This window comes from Oryx dammah, unplaced genomic scaffold, assembly GCF_014754425.2.
Source record: "Oryx dammah isolate SB20612 unplaced genomic scaffold, SCBI_Odam_1.1 HiC_scaffold_13, whole genome shotgun sequence".
Lineage (NCBI taxonomy): Eukaryota > Metazoa > Chordata > Mammalia > Artiodactyla > Bovidae > Oryx > Oryx dammah.
Window position 1 is genome coordinate 15,332,126 of NW_024070197.1, and position 26,596 is coordinate 15,358,721.

Below are 26,596 nucleotides of genomic sequence, written 5' to 3' on the forward strand. Positions count from 1 at the left end.
TACTGGGGAATTGCCCACAGGGTTTGTGTGTTTTTTCTTCTGTGAATGTCCAGAGCGTTCAACATTCTCAACGGAATCTTTGAACAGAGACTGTTCAGAACTCTATCTCTTCCTCCAGGAAGCCTTCCCTGATGTCCTCTCAGACGAGGTCAGGTGCCTCCTCCCCTGGGAACCTACAGCCTCTAATCTTCTTTATCCCAGCCCTGATTCCTCTCCTGTGACTCTCTCATCCCAGCACAAATGGTCACGTCTGACTGGAGCTCAGTGAAGGCAGAGACCATGGATTGCTTGGGCACTGAAAGTGTCACCAGCATTGTCCAAACCAGCACTGTCCAACACAAGGAGTGACGTACGAAAGAAAGGGGAGGGACTTCTCTGGTGGTCCAGTGGTTAAGAATCTGCTTTGCAATGCTGGGGACACTGGTTTGATCTCTGGTCCAGGAAGATCCCACATGCCTCAGGGCAACTAAGCCCGTGGGCCACAGCTACTGCAGCCCACGTGTCTAGAGCCTGTGCTCCAAAACGAAAGAAGCCACCGCAGTGAGAAGCCCACTCTTGCTGCAACTAAAGAAGGTCTGTGAGCAGCAACGAAGACCCAACACAGCCAATAAGTAAATAAATATTTTAAATAATTTTTTTTAAAAGAAAGGAGAGGACATTTAAAAGATATTGCCGTACTGACCTGTAGGCCTTTGCAGAAGCTGTTCCCTCCACCTGGAACACCCTCCTGCACGGCTTGGTCTGGCTCATTTCCTCATATTGTTCAGGTCTTAGCTCAGACATCTTCTCCAAGGAACCTCCCTAGCTCCTACCTCCTAGGGCTGGGCTAAAGTTTGTGTTCTTGACACTCGCGTTTTACAAAGTAGGTATTATATAGAACATATTTGTTGAATGAATGAATGACAGGTCAATGTCTGGGCTAGGTTCCCTGTGTCAACTGACAGGTCATTTCTTGACTCCCTCTGTGGAGTTTTCTTTTTAACTGCTTTATTGAACTGCGTACCATGCAGCTCACCCATTTAAAGTATACAGTTCAGGGCTTCCCTGGGGGCTCAGTGGTAAAGAATCTGTGCACCAATGCAGGAGACACGGGTTCAATTCCTGGTCTGGGAAGATCCCACATGCCTCAGAGCAACTAAGCCCGTGCGCCACAAATACTGAACACACATGCCGCAGCTACGGAAGCCCTGAAGCCCTCTTGCCTAGAGCCTGCGCTTGGCAGCAAGAAAAGCTGCTGCAATGAGAAGCCCGCACACTGCAAGGAAGAGTAAGCTCCACGCGGTAGTGAAGACTCAGCACAGCCAAAAATAAATAAAATTGTAAAAGAAATAAAGTGTGCAGTTCAGTGGGTTTCCGTGCAAAATTGTGCAACCATCATTGCCTTTGTCGGAGCTTTGATCCCCTCACAGTCTGACACCGCCCCCCCCCCAGCTAAGGTCCTGTGCTAGCTTTCTCACTGCCCCATGGGACGGGGAGAGAGTCTGGCCTCAGGGAGGGAGACTGAGTGAACGAGCTCTGGCCACCTGCCCTCGCCACCTGCTCAGGGTTATGGTAACAATCCCTGAGCACTTGCCAGGTGCCAGGTGCTGTTGTAAGCAATTGACAGATGGCTCACGCAACTGCCACCAGCACTCCTGTAGATCAGGCGCTACCTGTACGACCCTCTACGTGGCACCGGGGAGAAAGCGACCCTTCCTGAAGCTCATGAGGGGTCAGGTCAAGAAGGGCCCCCTGTTCCCCATGTACACAACTTGAGCTCAACCTGAAAGATTGAAATGGGTCTCTCACGGAGCAGATCCACAGAGTGGTTTTAACCAATATTTTTATTTAAAATAAGGAGGGAACTCCTTGGTGGTCCAGTGGTCAGAACTCTGTGCTTTCACTACTGAGGGCCCAAGTTCAATCCTTGGTCAGGAAACTAAACTCTGGCAAGCTGCAGAGCATGGCCAAAAAAAAATTTTTTTAATGGGGAGATTTTCCTCTCTGTTCCTTCCAGCCCTTAAGTAGAGTGTCCCTGGCTGGGAGTCCTTACCCTTGTACTTTGACTTTATTATCCTGCACCAGCTTCCATGTCACCTGGTCCCTGAAGCGTCTGAGTTCGAGACCCTCACACTAACAGGGGGGTGAAGAATGACTCAGGTTTAAATCTATGTATTTATTTTGATTGTACTGGGCCTTCATTGCTTCATGGGCTTTCTCTACTTGTGGTGCATTTGTGCATGGGGTTCTCATTGGGGTGCTTCTCTTAATGCAAAGCATGGACTCTAGGATGTGCGGAGGCTTCAGCAGTTGCAGCTCCCAGCATGGGCTCAGTAGTTGTGGCACAGGGCTTTTGTTGCTCTGTGGCAGGTGGGATCTTCCTGGACCAAGGACTGAACCTGTGTCTCTTGCACTGGCAGGGGAATTCTTATTCACTGTACCACCAGGGAAGTCCAGATACAATCTTTCGTTTCGTTTTTTTTTTTTCAGTGTCAAAGAGCTCCCCCACTCCCAACTGTCTCCAATCCGCTGAGCTTACTCCCATTCAGACCATTTTTTGTTCTTTCAGCGAGAAGAACTTTGGATTCCTTACATGGCCAGGAAGCAGGCAGGGACCAACGGGGAGGGGGCGTCTATGATAGACTCTTTACAACCACACACAGAGTTCATCCCGGCTTCCACATGTCCTTGCACAGGCCACCCACCAAGAGTGCCACTCCCTGCCTACCGTAGCCAAATTCCAGCTGGAGGCCCGGGTCTGGATGTCCCCCTCCAGAGACTCCTGCTCCCACCTCCTCCCCATGGCCCACTTGCACCAGAGAAGCTTGAAACTTCTTTGGGAAGTAGAGGAAATCTGGGGTTCCCTCTAGTTTAGTAAAGAGGGAGCACTCTCATCAGGGGTTAGGCTACCCTATTCCACCCCTTCTTGAGGCCTACGGCAGGGGGAAGTTGAGGCTATGGACAGGATTTATCGGGAAGGGCAGGAGTATTAAAAATCCAGAGGTATGACCTCGAGATTAGAGAAAATGAAACAGAGAGGGAAAGAGAAAGACACAGAAACACGGAGAATTAGGCAGAGAAAAGAAGCAGAAAGACAAGAGCCAGAAGACAGAGACAAAGAAACAGACACAGGAGAAAAGCAGGAACCAAAGGAGGCAGAGATAGAGCAAGGGACGGAGGCGCAGGAATGAAGAAGCAGGAATGGGGAGAAGACGTAATTTAGTGGCTCAAATAACAAATTCTGGAGCCAAACTTTGAGAAACATCAGGCAGACAGAGGCGGAAGGTACAAAATAGGTGTTTTTTAATTGAACATTTTTTATAAAAAGGAGCAGGAATGTGAAGGGGACCGTGGGCTAAGCCTGGGCCCGCGGCGTCGGTAGGAAGGCTGCTCCTTCCGTCCATCTGTCCCACTGACCCTCCTCTCCGCCGGATCCGGCATCGCTGTGCGCATGCGCGCAAGCGGGTGGGTGGCAGGGTTGCGCAGCAGGGACCCCGCGTGCGCAGGCGCGGAGTGGGCGGCCCAGGGCTGCTGGGGACTCACTCAGGCCCGGGGTCTGGCGGGCGTGCAGTGATGCGGCTCGTGTGAGGGTGCGAATCCTGGGCGGCAGATACAGCGGAACGAGCCATCGGTGTTGACGCAGCGGGCGTTGACACAGAGCGGGGCGGCTGCCTCAGCCTCGTCACACTCGTTGATGTCTGGGGAGAGGGGATACCAGGAGTGCTATTCAGGGCAATGGCACCCCACTGCAGTACTCTCGCCTGGAAAATCCCATGGATGGAGGAGCCTGGTAGGCTGCAGTCCATGGGGTCGCACAGAGTCGAACACGACTGAGCGACTTCACTTTCACTTTTTCTTTCATGCATTGGAGAAGGAAATGGCAACCCACTCCAGTGTTCTTGCCTGGAGAATCCCAGGGATGGGGGAACCTGATGGGCTGCCACCTATGGGGTCGCACAGAGTCGGACACAACTGAAGCGACTTAGCAGCAACAGCAGCAGCATTCAGGGCTGGGGACCCAGGAACCCGCCTCCCTGGCCCCTGAGGGTTGTGGATGCTGAGTCTCCTGTTGGAGTGGAGACTGTTGGCTGTGTGAGCTGGACAGGTGACTTAACCTCTCTGCACTTCAGCTTTGTGTTCTGTGAGATGGGTATGGTAGCCCCCTAGGACACTGGGGTTTTGATAGGAAAACAATACTGATGATGATACCAACAACCACAAATGCCAGACATTGTTTTGAGCATATCACCTGTATTAACTATCCTCCTAATAACCCTATGAGGTAGGTACTGGGCAAACTGAGCCTCAGCATGGGGAAGCCCCTGGCCCAGTGTCACCAAAAAGCCCAGTAAGTTCTCAGACCAGCTGGCAAAGACTGAGTGCCCAGCTCCCTGCTGTTTCTTAGTCCTGAGTCTTTGGGGAAGTCAGTTCTCTTCGCTGAGCTTTGGTTTACACAAAGGCCTCACTGTCGTTGCAAATCGATGTTCTTGGCTCTGTGAAATGGGTTCTGTAAAATATGCTTATTCTTCAGATGGGAAAAACTGAGCAAGGGACAGTGACCTGTCTGAGATCACATATCACGCTGCTGGACAGACCCTGAGGTCTATCCAACTGCCCCAGAGTCCTAGCTTGTAACCACTCTGCTTTCCTGCTGTCTAAACTAGGCAGACATGATTCATATTCCCATTTTACAGATGGGAAAACTGAAGGTTCTTCAAAGAAGTCAAGCAAATGGCTCAAAGTAGCCCTGGGAGTCCTTAGCAAGCACGCCTGCAGGATTCTATTCTCTCCATCCAGCTTCAAGCCCAGCCCTGGTCCTGTGGTCACAACCTAGCTTTCCTCACAACCTGACCTCTCCTTCAGGCATGCCCCATCCCTGAGCAAGAATTTCTTTCTGTTCCCCTGCCTAGCCGTTTGGCTGGTCTTCCTGACGATCCTGATTACTCACCGCTAGTAAAGGTTTTCCACCCTATCTCCAACCCCTCGATGCTGGCCCTGGCCCACCCCCTCACCAACGCAGGACATGCGAGTCATGTCCAGGCGGTAGCCGTCGAAGCAGTCGCAGGTGAAGCCCTCGGGGACGCGCACGCAGCGGCCGTGGGCGCAGCCATCCAGGATCCCGCACTCCTCCGCCTCCAGTCCCTCGTAGCGCCCAGCCTGGGCGCCTGCGGAGAATGTGGGGATTCGAGTTCAAGTGCGGCCCTGCCCTGATTCCCTGGGTCCCCTTCTAAATTGTCCATCCCGCTCCATGGCTGTGGGTGGCGCTGTGGGGCCAGGATGTTTACGTTGCTCTGTTCTCTCTAGCTTTTCCCTCTGTCCTCATCGTTTTCTCGGTTCATCTACCGAGATGGCTCTGTTCCTCTTCATCTCTGCTCTCTGTCGCTCTCCCCAACAATATCTCTGTTTTCCTGTCAATCTGAGCCTGTGTCTCCCCTCGACTTCTCTTTGTTTCTATCTCTGTCTCTCCCCGTCCCTCCCTCCTTCCCTTCCCTATCTCCATCTCTGTACACTTGGTCCTCATCTTAGCGCTCATCACTCAGGCCTCAATACTCACCAGCATAGCTTCCACCTTCAGGCGACTCCTCAGGCTCTGGGAAGGAGCCACGGGTGTCACGGGACCGGTAGCGCCAGCGGGTGCCCGGGCCAGATGGAGCAGGAGCCTCGGATTCACCGTAGGGGCCACCATCGTCCTCAAAGTCGGGCATGTCGAAGGGTGGCGTCCCGTAGGGGGCCTCCCGTCGGGCGAAGGGCCCAGGTGGGGGTGGGTAGGGGTCATACGGTAGGACAGGTGGTGGGTACAATTCAGGCCCATAGGGAAGGCCCTGGTAAGGTGGACCTAGGTCTGGGCCATACTCGTAGGGGAGTCCAAAGCCACCTGGCCGCGGGGGTCCATATGCAGGGGGGCGCAGCACGTTGCACAGGGCCTCAAAGTCATCTGCAAATGGGAGCCAAGCCTAACAATCAGCTCAGGCTTCCCCTGCACCAGCTATTTATGTCCCCCCTCAGGGAAGAGGAGCCTGGAGGAGAGGGTGGGAGGGGTTTGGGCTGAGGCATTAGAGGGGTGTCAAAGGAGCCGGTTGGGGTTGCAGGGTTGGGATCAGGGGTTCTGGAGCCAGGACTGAAGGTCTGAGGACTGAGGCTGGGATTCCAAGGCACTGAGGTCAGGAGTACTGAGGACTAAAGCTAGAAGTCAGGATCCAAGTGATGGAATTTGGGGACCCATGAGATCTGGGGCTAGGGGCCTATGAAGATAGGATGGAGGTGTTTTAGGACTGGCAAGTATCAGGGATCTGAGGGGTCAGGATGCATGGGAGTGGATCTGAGCCATGGGACCTGGAAGTCAGAGGACCAAGGACCTGGGGCGGGCACTGGTTTCACAAGGGCTGAGAAATGGGGGACTCTGGGCTTTTAAGAGACAAAGCATGGGGGATCTCTGTTGCTGTGGGCTGGCCTCTTAGGCACTTGGATGTGAATATCCAAGCCAGTGGAACTTGGAGGTTTGTGAGCTATGACCAGAGTCTGGGGGCCAGGATGGCAGGATCTGAGCAACTGGCATTTGAGTTATAAAGGTCCAGGCTTTGGGGGAGGGGGTCTCATGGGCTGTCTTGGGGTTCCAGAGACTAGGGGTTGAGGGTCTGAGAGCCCAGACCTCAGGGCCCTATGGAACTGGAACTATGACACTTGCTGAGTCAGGCCTTGGGTTTTCTGTGGTTGAGGCTTGGAGGTCTTTGGGTTGTGACTTGGGGCCTAAGAAATCAAGATTTAGGAATGGGCTGGGACATAGGGGTCTGAGGGGCTGAGTTTGGGGGCATCCTGAGGTCTAAGACTGGGAGTCTGAGGACTGGATTTGGAGCCTGAGGGGCAGAATCTCTGAGTGTGGCCCAGGCAGGTGGCGGTACCTGAGTCCTGTGCAGGGCAGAGGGCACAGTCCATGCCCCAGGCCTCGCCATAGAGGCAGCAGCATTCTGTGTAGGTGGCCTGGCGATCCAGCCGAGGGCGACTGCACACGAGGTCAGCCCCCACTTCCTGCCAGCACACTCCCAGATTGTCATCTGAGGGCAGAGACAGCATGCATCAAGGCAGGAAGAAGACACTCAAGACCTCCCAAATTGCTCAGTCTCCTTCAGCCCAGCCAGCCCCTCCCTATCATTCAGTCCTCATCAGCTGTGATGTGGCTTCGTGAAGTCCTCTGAAGTAGCTCCAGGTAAGTAGAGGGCTTGGCCTGGCATGAAGTTATCAAATAGGAGGGAGACAGGGTCTGGAGAGGAGGAATCTATCCAAGTCTGGCCTCTGGAAGGCTCTGTGACCCCAGGGCAGTTGCTTTTCCGCTCTGATCACTGTTGTTTGAATGACGTCTTAAGAATGTGGGAGGATGTTGTAGGAACAATAAGCAAGAGGAGAAGAGAATCTGGGTCAATGGGCAAAAAGAGAGAAAGGACCCAAAGAAATAAAGAAAAACACGTCAAAAGAGTCAGAGATTCAGTCAGAAACACAGGAAAGCAAAGGTGCAGCGAGAAAGACCTAAAAGCAAAGACAGATACAGAGAGGGTCAGAAATTTAGAGAAAAGCCCAAAGACAGAAACTCACAGAGAGGTGCAGAGACAGAGACACACAGGGAGATAACAGAAAGCATGCTTTTAGCACTTAGTGAGACCAGGTCCTCCTTCTGTTCTTGAAAACAGAATTCTTTAGGACCACCCTCTAAGGTAGGGGCTACTGCCAATCTACCCAATGCGCTGAAAGCAAGCTGTGGGGGTCCAAGAGGGAATAAGCAAACGTGCTTGCGTACAGGGGCCCAGCAAGTGGCTGGGAGGTTCCTCTGAAACCTTCGTCCTTAACCACGCCAGCTGGCCTCCAGTTCTGGGAGTCAAAAAAGCCAAGACCAGAGGCTAAATGGGGCGTTAAGGGGCGTGACCGAGCCACGCGCGAGGGGCGTGGCCCGGGTGTAGGCAGGAGGCTGAGCGGAGGTTAAGAGGGGCTGGACGGCGTGGGCGGGACTGGGGCGTGATAATCGACGGGGCGGGGCGCGGGAAGACTTTACCAAGGCTCTGGCTCTCGTTGGAGACGCAGCGGCGCCGCGAGCCGTCCAGCACAAGTGGGGCCTCGCAAGTGCAGTGATAAGAGCCGATAGTGTTGACGCAGCGGCCACCCTCACAAGCTGGCTCCTCGTCCGCGCACTCGTCATTATCTAGGGAGGCATGGAGGGAGTGATTAAGAAGTAGCCTCCTCCCCTTTGCCGTTTCGCCAGTGCATTGACAATCTGATAAATGGAGTCTAGACTTCAGGAACGACTTCCTGCTGGTGGTGATCACATTCCAGAGAGGCGCTGGCGTGACCAAGGGTTGGAAAGAGTCCCAGGCGAGGGTGGTGGTGATGGTGGAGGTGGGGGGACTCACCGATGCACTCCAGTCGCTGGGCGTGATAGTAGTAGCCGTTGCTGCAATAACACGAGTAGCCCGGGGCTGTGTTCACGCACACGCCGCTCTTGCACACCTGATCTCGGAAGAGCTGGCACTCGTCCACGTCTGCGGGAAAGACGATCAGAGGCACGTGCCTCACCAGAGATGGGGGAGGGCCAGGTTGTGGGATGGGCTGGATCGGGGGAGGGGAGTGTGTGGCTGCAGGGCAGGATCAGGAAAGAGAAGGAGAAAGAGATGGTGACAAAGAACCAGAGACAAGAGAGTCAGAAGATAGGGGTGGGAAGGAGAAAGACAGAGAAACAAGATGAGATAGAGATGAAGAAAACAGAGACCGGGTGAGACCCAGCTGGGCTGGAGGCTGAGGGTAGGTGGGCCTTACCTCTCCTGAGGCTCAGATCTCCGCTGGGCGCCAGGTAGCCCCGGCCATGGGGGCACAATGACTGGTACTCAGCTGCACACAGAGACAAGGCTGAGCCTGCACACCCTGGCCCTAGCCCCTGCCTTGGGCCTGCTTGTGCCCACTTGCCTCAGTGCTTACTCTTGCCCCATGCCTGCCCTTCACTGCCCAAGACTTCAGCCCCTGTGCCTATTTGTATCCACCTCTCAGCCTGATGCCCACCTGGCTGGCAAGTCACCCTTGCCCATGCAATACCAGCACTTCTGCCCCTTGTCCAAGTGTGTCCCCTGTCCCAGCCCAGTCCCATGTCCACCTATTTCTACCCAAACCCTCAGCCCTGCGTGCACCCCGAGGCCCATGCCCACCTGTCTCGGTGCTCGGGCACTGCTGGATGCGGCAGCCGCTGCCCCAGCCCTCGCCCACGGTGCAGCAGCACTCCTGCCATGTCACGTTCCGGGCCAGGATGTTGTCACAGGCATCCGGAGCCGCGGTGTCAAAGTAGCACTCCCGGCGCCCACTGCTCAGAGGGCCCTGCCTGGGTGGGCTGGGCCGGCGGGGCGGGGGTGGGGGCGGAGGCCTGGCCGGCAGACTGGGGCTGGCAGGTGCATGGGGCTGTGGGCCTGGGAACGTACCTGGGGAGACAAGGGGCTTTAGCCCAGTGCGGACTGAGCCTCCAGCCCCTCTGTTATGGACGGGGAAACTGAGGCCCCCGTGTGGCAGAACCAGGCTCCACACCCCTCACCATCCGTCGGCCATGGTCTCTTCCATTCTTGCCTCTTCTCCTTTCTGTACCTCTTGCCTCCTTATCTCCCTCTCCCAAGCATCTGGCCCCTCATCCCACCTGCAGTTCAGGTCAGAGAAGAGGGCATTTCCCTGGCCTCCTGGAGGCCTCCTAAATCAACACATCCCAAACCGGCCTGGGAATCTTCATACTCAAACCCAGACCTAGGCCTAGACACTGCTCCCCGACCTAGGCAGCCCCACAACCTGTCCACGTGGAACCGCTCAAGCCCCTCGCTCACCTGCCCTCTCCTCCCTACTACCCCATGGCCCTTGCCTCCATCACAGCCCTGATTTCTCTAGATTATTACTGTCAGGCTATATTGCTATCTGCCCCCACTGGATTGTGAGCCCCTTGAAGACAGGGTGGTTTTCTGGTCACTACTGTGTTCCCAGTGCCCAGAAAAGGGCCTAAACACCGTGAACATTTGTTGAATGGAGGAATCTGGTCAAGTCAGAACCAGGATCTACTTCTCCTGACACTGAGTCCCACACGTAGGTTAACTCCTGTGTTTTGCAGTTTTTTGTTGTTTAAAACAACAGCATCTAACTGATTGCAGCTGTCCACGTCAGGAATGGTTAGATCCCATTACTTTCCTGTGGGGCCAGCAGCCATCAGTTAAATAGACTTTGATCTCAGTCTCACCAGCAGAGGTCCGAGGGGGAACACAGCGCCCAGTCATAGGGTCAAACTCCTCAGGACTGTTGGGGCAGACACAGAGGAAGGAGCCTTCCACATTCTCACACAGGGCAGCTCCACACACGCCCTGTAGCGTCTCACATTCATTCACATCTGTGAGCAGGAGACAAGAGGGAAGAGGGAGTTAATGGTGGTAAACTGAGCTTTGAAGTATTTAATGGCTCAGATCCCATCCTCTACTTATGTTCCAGTGACAAACCCTGATTTCCCCATGGGAGTCATCTGCTCCTCCATTTTTCAACCCATGTGTTTTGAGTAGGTCAAGCAGATTGATGCATTTCTCTGGGTCAAAGACAGGCAGTGACCCAGCTGGGCCAATCAAAGCCAGTCCTGGGACTTGTTCTAGAAATACGCAGAGCCTTCCTCTGTAGCTAGGGATGGCAAGCTGAGGATGTCAGCCAGAGGTGCGACTTTCGTCATTGTGAAAAGAATCTGCCCGAAGATAAATGCAGTAGAGGATAGCAGAGCTGGGAGACAGCTAGCCTCATTACAATTCCTATATTCACATATCCCCGAAGTTCAAATATTTCCCTGAACTTCACAGTTTTGATTCCTTTTAAAGAAATGATGCCTGATTTGTTCATATTTGTCAAAACTAAGAGAATGTATAATTAAGAATCATCCATTGCACTGTATGTAAGTTGAACCTCAAAAATATCTGTGAACACATATTGATCTCTGGTTAATGACATGCATTATGCATGAAAAATTTTGGGGAGTGATATAGTGATGCCTCGGAGAAGGCAATGGCACCCCATCCAGTACCCTTGCCTGGAAAATCCCATGGATGGAGGAGCCTGGTGGGCTGCAGTCCATGGGGTCGATAAGAGTCAGACACGACTAAGCGACTTCACTTTCACTTTTCACTTTCATGCATTGGAGAAGGAAATGGCAACCCACTCCAGTATTCTTGCCTGGAGAATCCCAGGGACGGGGAAGCCTGGCGGGCTGCCGTCTATGGGGTCACACAGAGTCGGACACGACTGAAGTGACTTAGCAGTAGCAGTAGCATAGTGATGCCTGCAATTTAATTTTAAATCTCTCCAAAAAATTAGGTGGATTAATGGAGAGACGTGAGGAAACAAGTATAATGATAACAGAATGCAGGTCATGGCTGTGCAGAGATTCACTCTGCTGCTGCTGCTGCTAAGTCGTTTCAGTCATGTCCGACTCTGTGCGACCCCATAGACGGCAGCCCACCAGGCTCCCCTGTCCCTGAGATTCTCCAGGCAAGAACACTGGAGTGGGTTGCCATTTCCTTCTCCAATGCATGAAAGAGAGATTCACTCTACAGGCCTGTTAACTTGCCATATGTTTAGAAAATTTTCTCATAAAATGTTGGCAGACTTCCCTGGCAGCCCGGTGGTTAAGACTCTGCGTTCCAATGTGGGGGACAGGGTTTCAGTCCCTGGTTGGGGAACTAAGGTCCCATGTGCTGCCAAACATTTTTTTGTAAATGTTTGTGGGGCGGGGGCGGGGGGGAATGTTTACATACACTTAAGGTTACTGCACTTCTACTCCCTTATGCATGAATTTTTAAAGCACACCCCAGATAAAATCTGAGTTAACAGGGACTCCTGACTGACATGAAGATAATCTTCTATTCCAAGGTCTAAATTCCATACCCCTAAAGGTTACATGCACTCAGATCTATGGAGAGGATCAGGGCTTGACCAGCCTCTTCCCCACCCGCTGGCCCCACCCTCCCCCAGGAGCCCCGTACCCACGCAGTGACGCCCGTCCCGTGCCCCCTCGTAGCCCTGGTCACAGAGGCACTGGAAGGAGCCAGGCAGGTTCTGGCACACGGCATGGGCCCCACAGAAGGACCGGTTCCGGCATTCGTCAACATCTGCAACCACCAGACAGTCAGGCAGAGGCTGGAACTTCTATCCCCTCTGCCTCTCACCCATGGCCCCACGGACACGCACCCTGGCATCCACCCCCTGGCGTGGGCTGGTAGCCAGGGTCACAGGCTGGCGTGCAGCGGTAGGAGCCAGGGGTATTCTCACAGCGCTGGGCTCCACAAATCGCTGGGCCATATTCCTGGCACTCATCTATGTCTGCAAAAGCATGGGGAGGGCGTAGGGGAAAGACAGGGGAGTCACAGGCCTGATTTCACAGGTTCTTGGTGCTGCTTCCAGTTCCTATGCCTGAGAGGTCTCTGAATCTGGAGTCTGACCAACAAGCATTGATACCTCTTAAGGCAGGCAAGGCCTCATTACCATTTCTCAAATAGCCTAAACGTGACCCCACCTCAGGACCTTTGCACTTGGTGTTCCCTTTGTCAGGAACACTCTCCCCTCAGCTATCTGCATGGCTCCCTCTCTTGCTTCACTCCAGAGTCTAGGTCCAGCCGCCCTAACCAGCCCCCCCACCCTTATCTAACCTGTCCTCTCTGTCCATTTATCCTGCTTTACTTTCCTTCTTAAGCTTCTTATATCCATGTATTTATTAGCATGCAGACTGTCACCTCCCTAGAATCCAAGCTCCACGTTGGCAGGGGTTTGTGTCTGTCCTGTTCCTCACTCTATCCCCAGGTGTAGGTGCCCCTAAATCATTTGCTGAATGAATCAGAGTTATTTACATATTTACTGTCTGTCTCTCCCCCCTGGAACATCAGCTCCATGAGAACAGAGATTTGTTTGTTTGTTTTCTTTTGGCTGTGCTGGGTCTTCAGTTGTGGCAAGTGGGATCTTTAGCTGCAGCATGTGGGATCTAGTTCCCTGACCACAGCTCGAACCCAGGCCTCCTGCACTGGGACCGCAGAGTCTAACCCACCAGGGAAGTCCCATGGGCAGGGATTTTGTTGGACTTATTGCCTCTTCTGCTGCCAGTGTCCCACACGGTAGGGCTTAAAGAATTCTTGTGAAATTAGTGAATGAGGTCCATGAAACTAGGTTTCCATGAATCAGGGGTCTGGCAACCCAAGAATGCAAGGCAGTTCCCAGTCATTTCATCTGTTCCACAAAATGTGGACCTGCACACCATCCCCCCTACCCCCAAAGCTGTGCTGCTTCTGGAAGCGAGGTCTGGTCTGTTTCCTGATAGAAGTGTCTTCCCTCAGCTTCCTGTCTCCCCACTACAGACAATGTAAGGACACACTAGTAGCTTGTTTGCACCACCGATGGGGAGAGAGTTAAGTGAAGCCTGGAGCCCTCCTTGGTCATCAAGAAAGCTCTTCGTGGAGGCGGGGGCAGTGGTCTCACCGTCACAGGTGCCCTCGGGGCCTGCGTGGTAGCCGGGGTCGCAGTCTCGGACACAGCGGTAGGAGCCCGGGGAATTTTCACAACGCTGGGACCCGCACAAGGCCGGGCCCCGCTCCCGACATTCATCAATGTCTGAGGGAGGAGGCGGGGCTGTCAGATGAGGGAAGCGGCGCGGGGGAAGAAGGGGGGCAAGGAGGGAAAGTAGAACAGGTTGGGGAGTCAAGGAGGGGAGAGCAGAATTAGAAGGGGGAGGCGGGAGACGCAGGAAAGGGGGAAGGAGGAAGCAGCAGAGGGGAGGCAGAAAGGGAGACAAATAGGGGAGACCAGGAGGCAGAGGAGAGAGGGGTCTGGCCAGGGCGGGGCCTCGCACCGAGACAGGAGGCGAGGTCTGGGCCGGCGCGATGTCCCGGAGGACAGATGCACTCGAAAGAGCCGTCGGTGTTGGTACAGATGCCGCTCTGGCAGAGATCCTCCTCGCTGCATTCGTCCACGTCTGCGGGACAGTGTCGGCAACCGCAAGCCAGTCTCCTTCTCTGCCTGACATTCCAGACCACGCCCCTCCACTGCCTTTTCCCCGCCCCTATGGCTCCGAGACTCTAACGCCTTCCCCTACCTGCCTTAGGCCCCTCCCTTTTCTGCAAGCCCCACCTCCCCGAAGAGCTTGGCTCGAGCCTTTCCATTCACTGCCCAGTTTATCCAGACTCCGCCCTTTCCCCCTTTCCTCTCCAACTCCGCCCCTCCCTTTTCCCACCCTTTCCCGGTTCAGGCCCGGCCTGGGTACCGACCGAGGCAAGAGGCTCCGCGGGGTCCGGGCCGGTAGCCGGGGGCACAAGTACAGGCGAAGGAGCCGTCGGTGTTGAGGCATTCGCCGTGGGGGAAGCAAAAGTCTCCCTCTAGGCACTCGTTCACGTCTAGGGTACCCAGAGTTCAGACTGGGTCACCAGACCCGTCCCCAGGGCCCGAGCCCCGCCTACAAAGCAGCGACCCTACTCGCAAGCCACGCCCCAGACGGCCAGTTTCTAAATTCCACCTGTACAGTCCCTTAGTCCAGCTCCCACCTCCCCACCAGGCTTTGCCCAGGAATCCAGGGCCCACTCCCAGGCTGTCCAGCCCTTTCCCCACCCAGCCCACCTGCGCAGGGCCCGGGCCGACCAGCTGGCGCCCGGTAGCCTGGCTCGCAGCTGCAGTGGAAGGAGCCTTCGGTATTAGTGCAGTGGCCATGGGGCCCGCAGGAGGCGCCCGAACTGCATTCGTCCACATCTGCAGGAATGGGGATTTCAGAGGAGGTTTTGCTTAGGGACACATGGATGAGGGTCAGAAAGAAATGATGGGAAGTGTCTTGGGTTGGACGTGAGGTAAAGAGTCCAGGGAGGTAAGGACCAGGGCTCCCTAATCCTGGGCACCATCTTCGGGGGATCCTGTGGCTGGGTTTCTGGGAACTCCCTGTGCCAGGATCCTAGGGGCAGGTGAAGGGACTGGGACAGGAGTCAGACATTAGTTAGGGTAAGGGGTCAGGTATTATAAAGCAGGATAATTGGGTGCCATTCTGATGAGTCAGGGGTCCGAGTCTCTGGTCAGGGGTTGGGATCCAGGATCATGAACCCAATCAGGTCCCAGAGAAGGGACCCTGAGAAAGGGCAGGGGAAGTGAAAAGACAGAATCAAGCATCACACAGAGTCAGGGGTTATGGTCAGGGTTATGACTGGTAGTTATGGTTAGACCAGGTGTCACAGTCGAGATTAGGGGTCACAGGTCGAATACAGGACCAGAGGACAGGAGGGGCACAACTGCTACCAGGGTTGGGGTCCCAGGGTTATCAGCAGTGTTCACAGCTAAGGTCAAATGTCACAGTCAAGTTGAAGGACATTGATCACAGAGGCAGAAGTCACATTCACAGCCAAGGGTCATGGTCCAGATCAGAAACTGCACTCTGATCGGGGGTCAAGTCTAGGTCAAGAATTGCAGTCATACTCTGGGGGTTGCGGTCCAGGTAAGAGGACTGAGATCCAGGTTAAAAGGCTGCAGTTCAGGTCAGGGATCATGATCTCAGTCAGGAGTCATGACGCACGCAGGTCCAAGGTCACACCCAGGGCCTGATCTTACCAGTACATCGGCCATGGTGCAGGTGGTGACCAGCAGGACAGGCTCTGCACTGGAAGGATCCGGGTGAGTTCACACACTCCTGCCCAGGACATGCCAGGTGGTTCTCACACTCGTCCACATCTGGGGAGCAGACAAGAGTGTGGCTTTGAAGTAGTGGTCCAGTGCCCCCCTCATCCATCCACATTCCTCCCTCCCTCCCCGGCCTCACCCTCGCACTCAGAGCCGGCAGCATTGGGCTGGAAGCCTGTGGGGCAGACGCACTGAAAGCCACCTTCCGTGTTCTCACACCGGCCATAGGCGCAGGGCGGGGGTCTACGGGCACACTCGTCCACATCTGGGGCAGAGGAGGCCAGTGGGGCTGAAGAAGGGGCCTGGACCCCCTACCATCACCACCCCCCCAACATTCCATTCTGGAGGCAGTGCCCTGGACCTTGCTCAGGCTGCCCCCTCCTGCCAGAAGGACAGATCATTGCTTCCCCATTAATGGTCTCTCCAACTGCCATGAAGTGGCCAGGACACCACCTCCCACATGATGCCTTCCGTGACTCAGCCCTGTCTGTTCCTGAGAGTTCCCACACGCACAAGGTGGTGGTTGAGTCGCTAAGTTGTGCCTGACTCTTGTGACCCCATAGACTGTAACCCACCAGACTCCTCTGTTCATGGGCAAGAACACTCTGGAGTGGATTGCCATTTCCTTCTCCAAGGGATCTTCCCAACCCAGGGGTCGAAACTGTGTCTTCTGCGTTGTACATGACCTCCTGCACTGCAGGTGTGTGCTTTACCGCTGCGCCAGTGGGGAAGCCCACAAGCACAAGAGCCTCATCCAAGAAAGGGGGGAGGACTGGAGAGCACCCTCACATTTGGAGAAAGGGGGAAAGACTCTGGAGCCAGACCCTCCCACCCCCTCATTTTCCCCAGCTCTGTCCCTGTCCTCCTCCACTGAATCGCATCCCTCTGCCTCTCTGCTGCTCCCCCCCACCCCAAACCTGTCTCTCTCTGGTCCCCACAGCAAAGGGGGGGCTGTGGAGTGACTTTAGACCTGGCCCCCTCACCTTGGCAGGGCGCCCCAGGCCCTCGGGAGCGGAAGCCAGCAGGGCAGGCACAGTGAAAGGAGCCCACTGTGTTGTCACAGCGGCCAGGCCCGCAGGGCGGTGGCTCCTGGGCGCATTCATCCACGTCTTCTTCACACGCTGAGCCCCGGAAGCCAGCCGGGCACACACAGCGGAAAGAGCCAGGCAGGTTCTCACAGACCCCTCGGCCACACAGGCCCGGGCTCTGGATACATTCATCTACATCTGCTCAGAACAAGGGACGCAGGTCATACCTCCCTTATGCCCCTCCCCCCATACTCTATTCTGCCTCTCTGACCTCCATCGTTCTGACCTTTCACCCTGCACCATCCTGCCACCCTGTCCTAATCCCCGGGCTCTCCATCCTCATCACTCTGCCATCCTATCCCTCATCATCCTACCTCCATCCTCTATGCCTCTATTTTTTCAATCCCTATGAAGCTGCTTGTCTGCTTCCTAGAACTGTGTCTTTCTAGTCCATATCAGCGGGCCTCCTTAAACTCTGTCCTTCATAACTCTAGCCTTTCATCTCCACCCCCTCCCTCTGTTTCTCCAACCTCCATGACTCAGCCTTTCTGTTTTCCATCACTTGGCCTCTCCGTCCCCAACCAGGCTGCCCGTCTGGTTCTCAGAGCCTGGCCTCTGTCTCGAATCAATCAGCCTCCCTCTGCCTCCTGGCTCCGTCTCAGCATCCTGCACCGCTGCTGTTCTTCCCTTCCCCGCTACATGCCCAGTCCCTCACCCTGGCAGCTGGCTCCGTGGGGTGCAGCCTGGTACCCCGCGGGGCACACGCACAGGAAGCTGCCTGGCGTGTTCTCGCAGCGCCCACGGTCACACGGTGGCGGCACGCGGTGGCACTCGTCCACGTCTGCGGGCACAAACAGGGTGGCTGGGGCTGGGGCAGACACTCCGCCTCCTCCTCTCCCCCAGACGGCTTGGCGGGGGTGGGGGGGCCCGGGGACAGCAGGGGCGGAGTCAAGCTGGGGCAGGGGCCAGGCTGAAGCGGGAGCCAGGGACGGCAGAGGGGCTCGGAGTGGGTCGGTTTAAGGCTGCGGCGGAGCTTCAGAGGAGAGGACAGGACCTGAGTTGGGGAACCAGCTTGGGCAGAGGCAGAGAGGGGAATCGTGAGATCAATCGTGAATCAATTTGGGGAGCAGCAGCAGGGACTGGGTAAGGCAAGGGCAGGAAGGGCAGCTTTGCAGACCCAGAAAAGGGAAGGCAGGAGGGGGCAAGGGGTGGATTGGGGATGGGGCAATGGTGTGACAGGGCGGAAATCACGGTGAGGAGGTGGGTTACAGCAGATGAGGGTCAGGGGACGGGCCTTGGAGAGGGCAGGCACTAGTCTGGAACATAGAAGGGGCAGGGTTATACGGGGGCGGGGCCAGTGGAAGGGCGGGGCCAGGACCCAGCGCCATAGAGAAGGCCAGGCAGTAGAAGGCAGGGACCCGCCCCGACCGGAAGGGCGGGCAGGTCGCGAAAGAGGCAGTGGTGGGGCCGGAATCGGTCTGGAGACTGGAGACGGGGCCCGGGGCTAGGCCAAGGCAGTAGTTGGGCTGAAGGGACGTGGGAAAGCGTGCGAGGGCGGGGACTGCTCCAGAGGAAGAGCTGGAGCGAGACCCCAGCTGGGGTGGGGCTTGGATTTCTCACCCAGACACTCCGTACCCCGCGGGCCGGCGCGGAAGCCCGGCCCGCACACGCAACGGAAGCTGCCTGGCGTGTTTTCGCAGCGCCCGGGAGCACAAGGCGTGGGAACGCGGCGACATTCGTCCACGTCTGAGGGTACAGAAGGGCCTGGTCAGGAGGTGACACCGTTCAGCCTCCCGTCCCGCCTCCATCCTCCCCCGTCAGCCTGGCTCACCGATGCAGTGTGTGCCCTGCGGACTGAGCCGGAAACCGGAGTCGCACGCGCAGGTGTAGCCACTGGGCCGGGGGATGCACCGTCCGCGGCCGCAGACCTGGGGATTGCGCTGACACTCGCCTGCAGAGGGACCTGCGGGGGCCCAATGAGACAGGGTTCCCCCATGTCTGAATCTCGTCCCTTTCACCCCAGTACAATTCCCTCAGATCCTCTACCTAAAACACCCTCCTGGGTGTCCCTCCTCAAACCCAGTCTTCTCCCTCTGATGCCCTTTTCTATCATGGCGATGTTCTCATCAGATCTTCTGCCTGAATCCTCCCATACTGCCACCCCAAAGTCTCCATTTTTTAATATTTTACTTTACTCTCCCGTCCTCTGCCTGAAATATGTTCTTAGTGTCCTCCACGAAAATCACTTGTCTCACATTAAGTGAGCACTTACTATCTCCTAGATACTTCACAGACAGGTTGTTTAATCCTCACAGTAATGACAGAGAACTTGCACCCAGGCCTGTCTGACTCCAGCCCCTGGTGTAAACACCATCCCACCCAGCAAACCTTGATCTTTTCCCACCCATTTCTTAACTCCTCTGGCTGTCACATCCCTATTTGTTCTATTCTAGAATCTTCACGGTGGAGCCTCCCTCCCTGGAATTCTTGCCTGTAATACCCCCCATCAATGCCCTCACTTTCCTCTACCACACCTGATTCAGGGATCTCAGGACCAGTCCAGGCAGGGATGCTGGGCAGGGGAAGCTCAGCGCCTGGCCAGGGCTCAGGCCGAGGTTCTGGGCGATGAGTGGGCAGAAAGCCTGGTAAAGAAGGGTTGTTAGCATTGAAGACCTTGATTTGGGTGTCCCTAAACATCTCCCCTTTTTTTGGTGAGCCTGGGGCAGCCCCTTGGAGACAACACCCCCTCCTCCAGAAACCAGCTTACCTGAGGGTGGTCGAGAAGTGGAGGGTGGGGCACGGGGCTGGCTGAGGGACACTCGGGGTGGTTCCTGGCCCAAGGGTCTGGTGTTGTAGCGGAGGTCGGAGGCAGAGTAATGGTAGCCAGGGCCGGCTGGGCAGATCTCCCGAAAACCCTCTGGTAACAGAAAAGGGAGAAAGATGGGCAGAGAAAGGGCAAGAGAGTAGGGGGAATGAGAGGGAAGGGAGGTGAAGGAGAAAGAGAAGAGAGGGTTGAGGGTCTGGACTTGATCATGGGGAAGGCTTGGCCTGGGGGTGTGTTAGGGGTTTGGTTTGGATGCTGAGATGGGGTGGTACCCTGGCAAAGTATGGGATATCTCAGAAGCTAAGGGTGGAACCAAGAATGTTTTTCTCTCTTTGGGATGATGGCAGGGACAGGAGTTGAAAGCGGAGTCTGGTTTGGTGTCTACAGGGACAAACCAAGAAGCAATCAGGTCCGTTGTGGGGTCTGGTTTTATGCAGAAAAAGATTGCCAGGGAGGTGTCTCAGAGAGGGGTGTGTCTTGGGAAGGGCCCAAAGCTGAAGTTAGATAGAAGGCAGTGTCTCAGAAGCTGGGGACGTGGCCAAGCCTCGAGACAAGGTTGGGAAAGCAGTCTATCTCAAGGGCTATGAGAGGTTGAGGCTGGGGGTGACACTCGTGGGACACAGCCTAACTTCAAGGTCTCGGGCCTCAGGTGTGGGTGTGGCCCAAGGTGGGGTGGGAACCCAGGCGGAGTCCAGTCTGATGATAGGTTGTCTCAAAGGCCGGGGGTGTGGCCAAGACTAGGGTCTAACTTGATTGGAGAGTCTGGGGGCGGAGCCTAGAAGGCCTATTTGCGTCAACTCTGAAGAAAGGCGGGAAAGATTGAAGGCGGGAGGAGAAGGGGAAGACAAGATAGATAGCTGGATGGCATCACCGACTCAATGGACATGAGTTTGAGTAAACTCCGGGAGTTGGTGATGGACAGGGAGGCCTGGTGTGCTGCAGTCCACGGGGTCGCAAAGAGTCGGACACGACTGAGCGACTGAACTGAAATGAACTGAACTGAAAGAGAGGCAAGCTTCCAAGGTGGCCCAAGTGGTAAAGAATCCACTTTACCAATGAAGGAGATACAAGAGACGCGGGTTCGATCCCTGGGTCGGGAAAAGCCCCTGGAGTAGGAAATGGCAATCCACTCCAGTATTCTTGCCTGGGAAATTCCATGGACAGAGAAGCCTGGCGGGCTACAATCTAAGGGGTTGCAGAGTCGAACAGAGAGAAAGAAAGCAAAAAAAAAAAAAAAAAAAAAAAGCTAGAGAAAGGCAGGTAGGAGGCACTCACCTGAGCCGAAAGGTGGGCAAAGCTGACAACCCCGGCCCCAGGCTTTGCCTACACGGCTGCAGCAGCAGATCTGTTTGGTGATGTTGCGTAGAATGGGCAGCGAGCAGCCGCCATCTCGAAGCACGCGGAAGCAGGGCCCCTTGGCCTCTGAGATCACGTGTTGGGCTGGGGAGGTGGGGGAGGAAATTCTTCAGGGAAGGGTTGGCAGTGTAGTGGTCTAGGGGATCTGGAAGGTAGGGAAATGGTCCCAAGGAGAGCTCGGTGGGTGTGAAGGGCATCTGGGAAATCTCTGAGAGAGTGAAGAAGAGCTGGGGCGGGGGGGCCTAGAGGACTGAGAAGGGTTCTGGGCTTGGGGAGAAAGGGGGTTTGGAAAGGATCTCGGGATCTGAAGAAGTAGCGCGAGAGATGAGGAAATGTCGGGGCTTGAGAGGAGCTGATCAAAGTCTGGAGATCTGAGTTCAAAAGGTTTGAGGGGTTCTTAGAGGAGCCAAAGAAGCTCCAGAGAGTCTGAGATGTGCGGAAGGGGAGGTACGAATGACTGGGCGGGGCAGGGGGTTGGTAGGGACGGACCAGGGAATCTGGGAGGATCTGGGAGGGTGTGGTCTAAGGGAATTAGATCCAGGGATGCTCGGCCATGAGGATAGGGTGGACGCGGGACCAGCCTCAGACCCCGGCGGCTCACAGATGCAGCTGCTGCGGGACGAGTCGAGCAGAAAGCCGTCGGGACAAACGCAAGTGTACCCGCCATGCGTGTTTGCACACTCTCCGTGCTGGCACCGCCCGCCAGTCGCGCACTCATCCACATCTACGAGGAATGGGGTGATCCCAGAGGCATCAGAGCAAGCTCCCTGCCAGCCCCTTCCCTAGACCCGAGCTCTTCCCACCCCTGCCCCAGCTCACCTTCGCAGGACCCATTAACCCTTTCAAAGCCAGTTGGACACGGCCCATCTGGGGCGCCCCCCTGGTGGGTGTTACCTGTGGAGAGAGGAGAGGGGTGGGCCAGGGGCGAGAGGAGCGAGAATGGAGTGGGCGGGGTCGAAAATGGGGTGGCAGGAACTAAAAGGTGCTGAGTGTGGTTTGAGCGCAAGGTCAGCCTTAGGTTGGCGAATGGCGTGAAGGTCGGGTAAGAACAGGGTAGCTAGCCAAAGTCAGAAAGTGGGCTGGATGGTCCCAGCTGGTATGGGTGGGTCTAGACTGGAAAGGATTTCCACAACGGGATAGGCGTGGCTAGAATTCGTGTAAGGGTACATCTACGGGCAGAGTACAGGGAGCGGCAGGGTTCTCAGTCCTCCCCAGCTCCGAGCACCTTGGGGACATCCTGGGGCTTACCCAGGAGCTCCGAGCACGACTGACAGTCGTGAACGCCCCAGGCCAAGCCGGCCCCTCGGCAGCACACCTCCTGCGTCCGGAGCCCAGGCAGCGGGGACGCACACTGTGGGGAAGTGTAAGGTGAGCGCGCCCCCGCGCGGTGGCACGCTCCGGGCCCCTCCCCACAGGCCTCCTCTCACTTCGCCTCCGCGCAGCTCCCGAAAGCAGTAACCGAAGCCCGAGGCGTCCGAGTAGCCGTCCTCGCGCGGCGCGCTCTGTGCCAGCACTGTGTAGGGCGCTGCCGCCTCCGACCGTGCCGCCGCCTCCGCCCGCGCCACTGCTTCGGCATCCGCCTCCTCCCAAGGGCCGGACACACGCTCCACCTGGTGCACCACCACCGACGCCTCCTGCGGGTGCTCCACGTGGACGCTCACCATAGACGCTACGCCTGGAGAGAGGCACCGCGGGGCAAAGTGCGAGTAGGAATGCAGGAAAAGGGAGCGATGGAGAAGGGTACTCAGGAGAAAGAAGGAAACATGGGAGTCAGAGGAACGACGAGGTGGTGGAGGGTACGGAGGGAACTCTGGCAGCACTCTCCTCACCATGTTCATCATCGCGGTGGTTGGCCAGCGGCATGGTGTACACAGAGCGGGTGAAGCCTGGCATGGCCGGGGCCGGGGGTCGGGCGCCCGATGAATGCAACTGGCAGAACTTGCCAGCGAAGTCCGGGGGACAGAGGCAGCGATCAGGCTTCACGCACACTCCTCCATTGTGACAGATCAAGGGACACAGGACTGGAGAGAGAGCGAGGACACTCAGGGTCGGCAACCCTCCTTGCAGCCTCCCTTGGGACGACAGCACCCTCGCTTAGTTCAGCCCCTAAAGTTATAACTACACCCCCCTCACTAGCTCAACCCCTAACGTTATAACTACACCGTCAAAGGTATCACTCAGTTCTAAGTCGTTCAGCCTTGAGTCGTCTTGCGTCATCTCACTAACCCTGGCCACTGGCATCGGCTGGGTCCAGCCCCTGGAGGTGTAGCCCCGCCCTCTGAGTCCTCTCGCCACGCCCCCAAGCTCCTCCTTCACTTTCATATCGCCCCGCCCTCCCTCTCAAGTCCCACTTTCCGGCAGAGTCCGAGGCTTACTAGCTCCGCCCAGATAGTGTTGGCCCCACCTATAGGCTCAGTCACGCCCGCTCTAACTCGCGCCTTCGCATTTAGTCCTGCCCATCTTTTGCTGTTCCAGCCCCGTTAGACCCAGCGCTTGTCACTTCCATTGACTAAAACTACACTTCAGTCACTCCTTGGCACCATCCCGTGCTCGCAACTCTGTCTCCTTACCATTCTAGGCACGTTTGCACCCCGTGGGGCAGGTTCAAGCTCCGCCCACATGCTGTACGTTTCTCCCCGCCCCGTCCCCGCCTCTCACTTCTATGCGCCCCGCCCACATCGCGTTCTTCTACCCTAAGGATTGCAAACCCCGCCCATCGAGGCGTCTAACCTGCTGCGTTTAGTCCCACTCACCTTCCCTTCCTCACGTTAGTTTGCCCTGGCTCGCTCGCCCGCGCTCCTCTCATCCCACCTCCCCGCTGTCTGCGCGTCCTAGCCCCACATCCCCGCGCTTTGTGTCCGCCCACCTCCCCTCCGGCTCCAGCTCCCCTGTTCCAGCTCTGACTTCCCGCCTCCGGTAGCCCCGGGGCGGGGCCAGCGGGAACGCGCTTGCTCTCCCCTGTGCGCGTCCTCGTTGGGCCTCGGGCCACCTTGGGGCGGGGCACTGCCAGCTGTGCGGCGGGGTAAACAAAGAGAGGGGTGCGGCGGGGGCAGGGCGGCGGCTCCTCGTTCTGGACCCTTGGGGGAGCCCCGGGCCCGCTGAGCCAAAGAAGGCCGGACACATCCTGCGAGGGCACCCCCTCCCTTTCTCCCCTGGGGCTGCCGAGAACAGCTGGAGACAGCTGTGCGGAGGGGAAGAAGGGGGCAGGCGGCCGGGGCCGTCCAGAAAGGCGTGTGTGGGATTCTGAGCCACACACTGGAGACAGGAAAACATAGAGGGAGCCCCCTCAACTTATAAGGGTACAGAGATTGGACTCCTGGGAGATCAGTTAGAAGGCAGCACTCCGCCGTTCGAAGACCTCAGGAGGTTTCTGGAACAGAAAGGGAGCCGATCCCAGAGGAAACGGAGGCAGAAGGAACCTCTTTAGTCCTTTTGGGAAGAGTTACCTACTAACAGGACTCTGGTGACTTAGAAGGAACGGCCAATTTGAGGGTGCTCAGAGCAAGGCAGAGATGGAGTAGTGGAGTTCTTTCCAGCACATGAGAGCCTCAGCTGTCTGGGAAGATTCTAAGATATTGTGGAATACCTGCTTCCCTCTCAGCTAAGGGATAAGGTACCCCAGTCTTTAGATTAATGGCTGCTTGAGGGGAGCACAGTATCTGGAGTGCTCTTGGGAGAATCAGCTGATCAAGACCAACTTTGGGTTTCTCTGAAAATAGAGGGATCAGAAGTTTCTGGGGGAGGGTGTCAGCTGGGAGAGGACTTGGATACCCAGCAATCAGGGATCTCTGACGGGATTCAGTTGGAAATAGAAGAAAACGGGAAACTTTTTCAGGAAGGGAATTCAGCTAGAGTAGTTATCACTGTACAGCCTTTGTAATCTGGGGTTTCCCCTGGAAGTGGGGAGGAGTAGCTGAGGGACAAAACTAGAGTTCTCTGGTGAGGGGTGCAGTTTGGGGCGATTACATCAGAAGAATGGGCGGGAACTTCACTGAAGGGGCTGGTCTCTGGAGTCTGTTGATAGCGGTGCGGAGGGGCATGGGGATTGAGGGCAGAGATTCTCGGCTCCCCTAGTTAGGGGGCTCAGGCCAGGACTCCAGGGTGCTCTAAGAGGGGTCCTTAATTAAGTGGCAGGCTTAGGAAAGGCTTAACTAAGAATAAAGTTTCCAAAATCGGAAGTCTCTGTTGGGGGGCAGCGATCGGGGGAGGGGGCATTTCCGAGCCATCAAAGACACTGCTTTGTCTTCTCTTGTCCTGAATGTAGCCCACCCCCACCCCCACCCAGCTCCCTGAGGGCTCCCACACCCAGGGCGGGCCGCTAGATGGGCACAGGCAACACCCCTGGAGGGTTGAGGAGCTGAGGACATCGAGGTCCTCCCGAGGTCAGCCACCGCCCCCCCCCCCCGCCCCTCGCAGTCCCCTGCTTGCGCCTCCAGGGGCTTGGCACCCGCCTGGGCACGGCGCCTGGCACAGGCCCGTTGAGGCTGGGCCGGGAGGGAGTGAGGGAAAGAGGGAGGAAGGGGTGGAGAGAGGGAGTGGCAGCGGGCGGGGGCTCCGGCGAGAGATGAGCTCACGCCGGCCAGGGCTGGGTTGGCCGGGGGCCAGGCTGGGCGAGTTCTCGGCGCCAGGGGCCCCCACTCCCCACTCCAGAGGGCCTCTGGGACTCGGGGCAGGTAGGCCCAGACTCTGAGAGCCCACCCACCACCACGCCCTGGAGCCAACAGGTGGCCCACTACCCCTACCTCACCTGACTCCCCCCGCCCCCACGAGGGCTCTCCATCTCTAGAGGAGCCTGGTGCGCAGACCCTCCTGTCCCCTCTGCCCCCCAGGGGGCGCCTTTCCCCCCAGACCGCCTGTTGGATTGCTCTTCCACGTGCGACCCTTGCAACTCGGGGTCTTGCAGAGACCCTCCTATGAACACCTTTCCTCTCAGCTCTCAGGATCGACTTTCCACACCCCAAACCCCCTCCTCACAGGCACTCCCATCCTAGACTTTCCTAATGCCTCCCACCCAAAGAAGCAGAAACGGAAAACCGCTTCTCAAGGCCCTGGAACTCTCCCTTGGACTCTGGGGACCCCTGCTCACAGTCGCAGGATTCAGACCCCTTTCCCCCAAGTTCTAGAGCCCCTCAATTCTGAGATTCCCCACTTTGACTCAAAGGCAAGAAAGTCAGCCCCCGTCGCCTCACATGGGACACCACAGGTCCCTGAGAACCCTCACTGCTTGCAGAATCAGGACTCTCAGGATCCAACCCCAAAAGCCAGGAATTTGAGGCTCTCTTCCTCAAATAAGCCGGGGATCCCCCAGAACTCTGGCACAAGGAATCTGGGATCCCTCTTCCTGGGGACTGTCTCCCTCATCCCCAGGGATCCTCCACCTCCCCCCGGGAATCCCTCCCTCGGGACCACCACCCCGCACTCACAGGCGCGGAAGCCGGGTCCCCCCGGGGCCGCCCCGCCGGGCGCGCCGCTGTCCACGCTGGTGGTGTTGCGGGGCGCGCAGGTTGGGGTGCAGCGGGGGCCGGTGGGCCCATGGACGCAGCTCAGGCCGCACACGGCCGGGGTGAAGCGCACGCGGAGGCGCTCTCGGGGTCGACCTAGCCCGGGCTGCGGCCGGAGCAGCGCCAGCAGCACCAATAGCGACACCCAGAGCAGCCGCGCGCCGCCCGCCATGGCTGCAGCGCCGCGCTCCGCCGCGCCGCCGCCCCAGCCCGCCCGAGGGGCCCGGCCGCGC

General features: G+C 56.9%; 1 protein-coding gene across 3 annotated transcripts in view; it reads right to left on the reverse strand.

Annotated features, from left to right (window-relative positions):
- Positions 1-3,260: 3,260 nt before the first annotated feature.
- LTBP4 (latent transforming growth factor beta binding protein 4) overlaps positions 3,261-26,596 on the reverse strand; it is a 25,978-nt gene continuing 2,642 nt past the window's right edge. Inside the window, exons 1-30 of one of the 3 annotated variants that reach the window (XM_040252653.1) lie at positions 26,286-26,554; positions 22,692-22,883; positions 22,290-22,537; positions 22,111-22,213; positions 21,682-21,756; positions 21,464-21,586; positions 20,782-20,946; positions 19,450-19,599; positions 19,217-19,324; positions 18,514-18,645; positions 18,303-18,428; positions 17,398-17,523; positions 16,638-16,880; positions 15,794-15,919; positions 15,586-15,705; positions 14,614-14,742; positions 14,268-14,393; positions 13,853-13,975; positions 13,483-13,614; positions 12,205-12,336; positions 12,000-12,125; positions 10,223-10,369; positions 9,162-9,428; positions 8,779-8,850; positions 8,376-8,504; positions 8,021-8,167; positions 6,879-7,031; positions 5,534-5,914; positions 4,992-5,144; positions 3,269-3,677 (exon numbers count right to left, since the gene is read on the reverse strand). In XM_040252653.1, the coding sequence (XP_040108587.1) occupies positions 3,523-3,677; positions 4,992-5,144; positions 5,534-5,914; positions 6,879-7,031; positions 8,021-8,167; positions 8,376-8,504; positions 8,779-8,850; positions 9,162-9,428; positions 10,223-10,369; positions 12,000-12,125; positions 12,205-12,336; positions 13,483-13,614; positions 13,853-13,975; positions 14,268-14,393; positions 14,614-14,742; positions 15,586-15,705; positions 15,794-15,919; positions 16,638-16,880; positions 17,398-17,523; positions 18,303-18,428; positions 18,514-18,645; positions 19,217-19,324; positions 19,450-19,599; positions 20,782-20,946; positions 21,464-21,586; positions 21,682-21,756; positions 22,111-22,213; positions 22,290-22,537; positions 22,692-22,883; positions 26,286-26,535 (4,659 nt within the window). In that variant the 5' untranslated portion in view covers positions 26,536-26,554 and the 3' untranslated portion in view covers positions 3,269-3,522. Of the gene's footprint in view, positions 3,678-4,991; positions 5,145-5,533; positions 5,915-6,878; positions 7,032-8,020; positions 8,168-8,375; positions 8,505-8,778; positions 8,851-9,161; positions 9,429-10,222; positions 10,370-11,999; positions 12,126-12,204; positions 12,337-13,482; positions 13,615-13,852; positions 13,976-14,267; positions 14,394-14,613; positions 14,743-15,585; positions 15,706-15,793; positions 15,920-16,637; positions 16,881-17,397; positions 17,524-18,302; positions 18,429-18,513; positions 18,646-19,216; positions 19,325-19,449; positions 19,600-20,781; positions 20,947-21,463; positions 21,587-21,681; positions 21,757-22,110; positions 22,214-22,289; positions 22,538-22,691; positions 22,884-26,285; positions 26,555-26,596 lie in introns of those variants that run through there. The other 2 variants (XM_040252651.1, XM_040252654.1) reach the window with 2 other exon arrangements.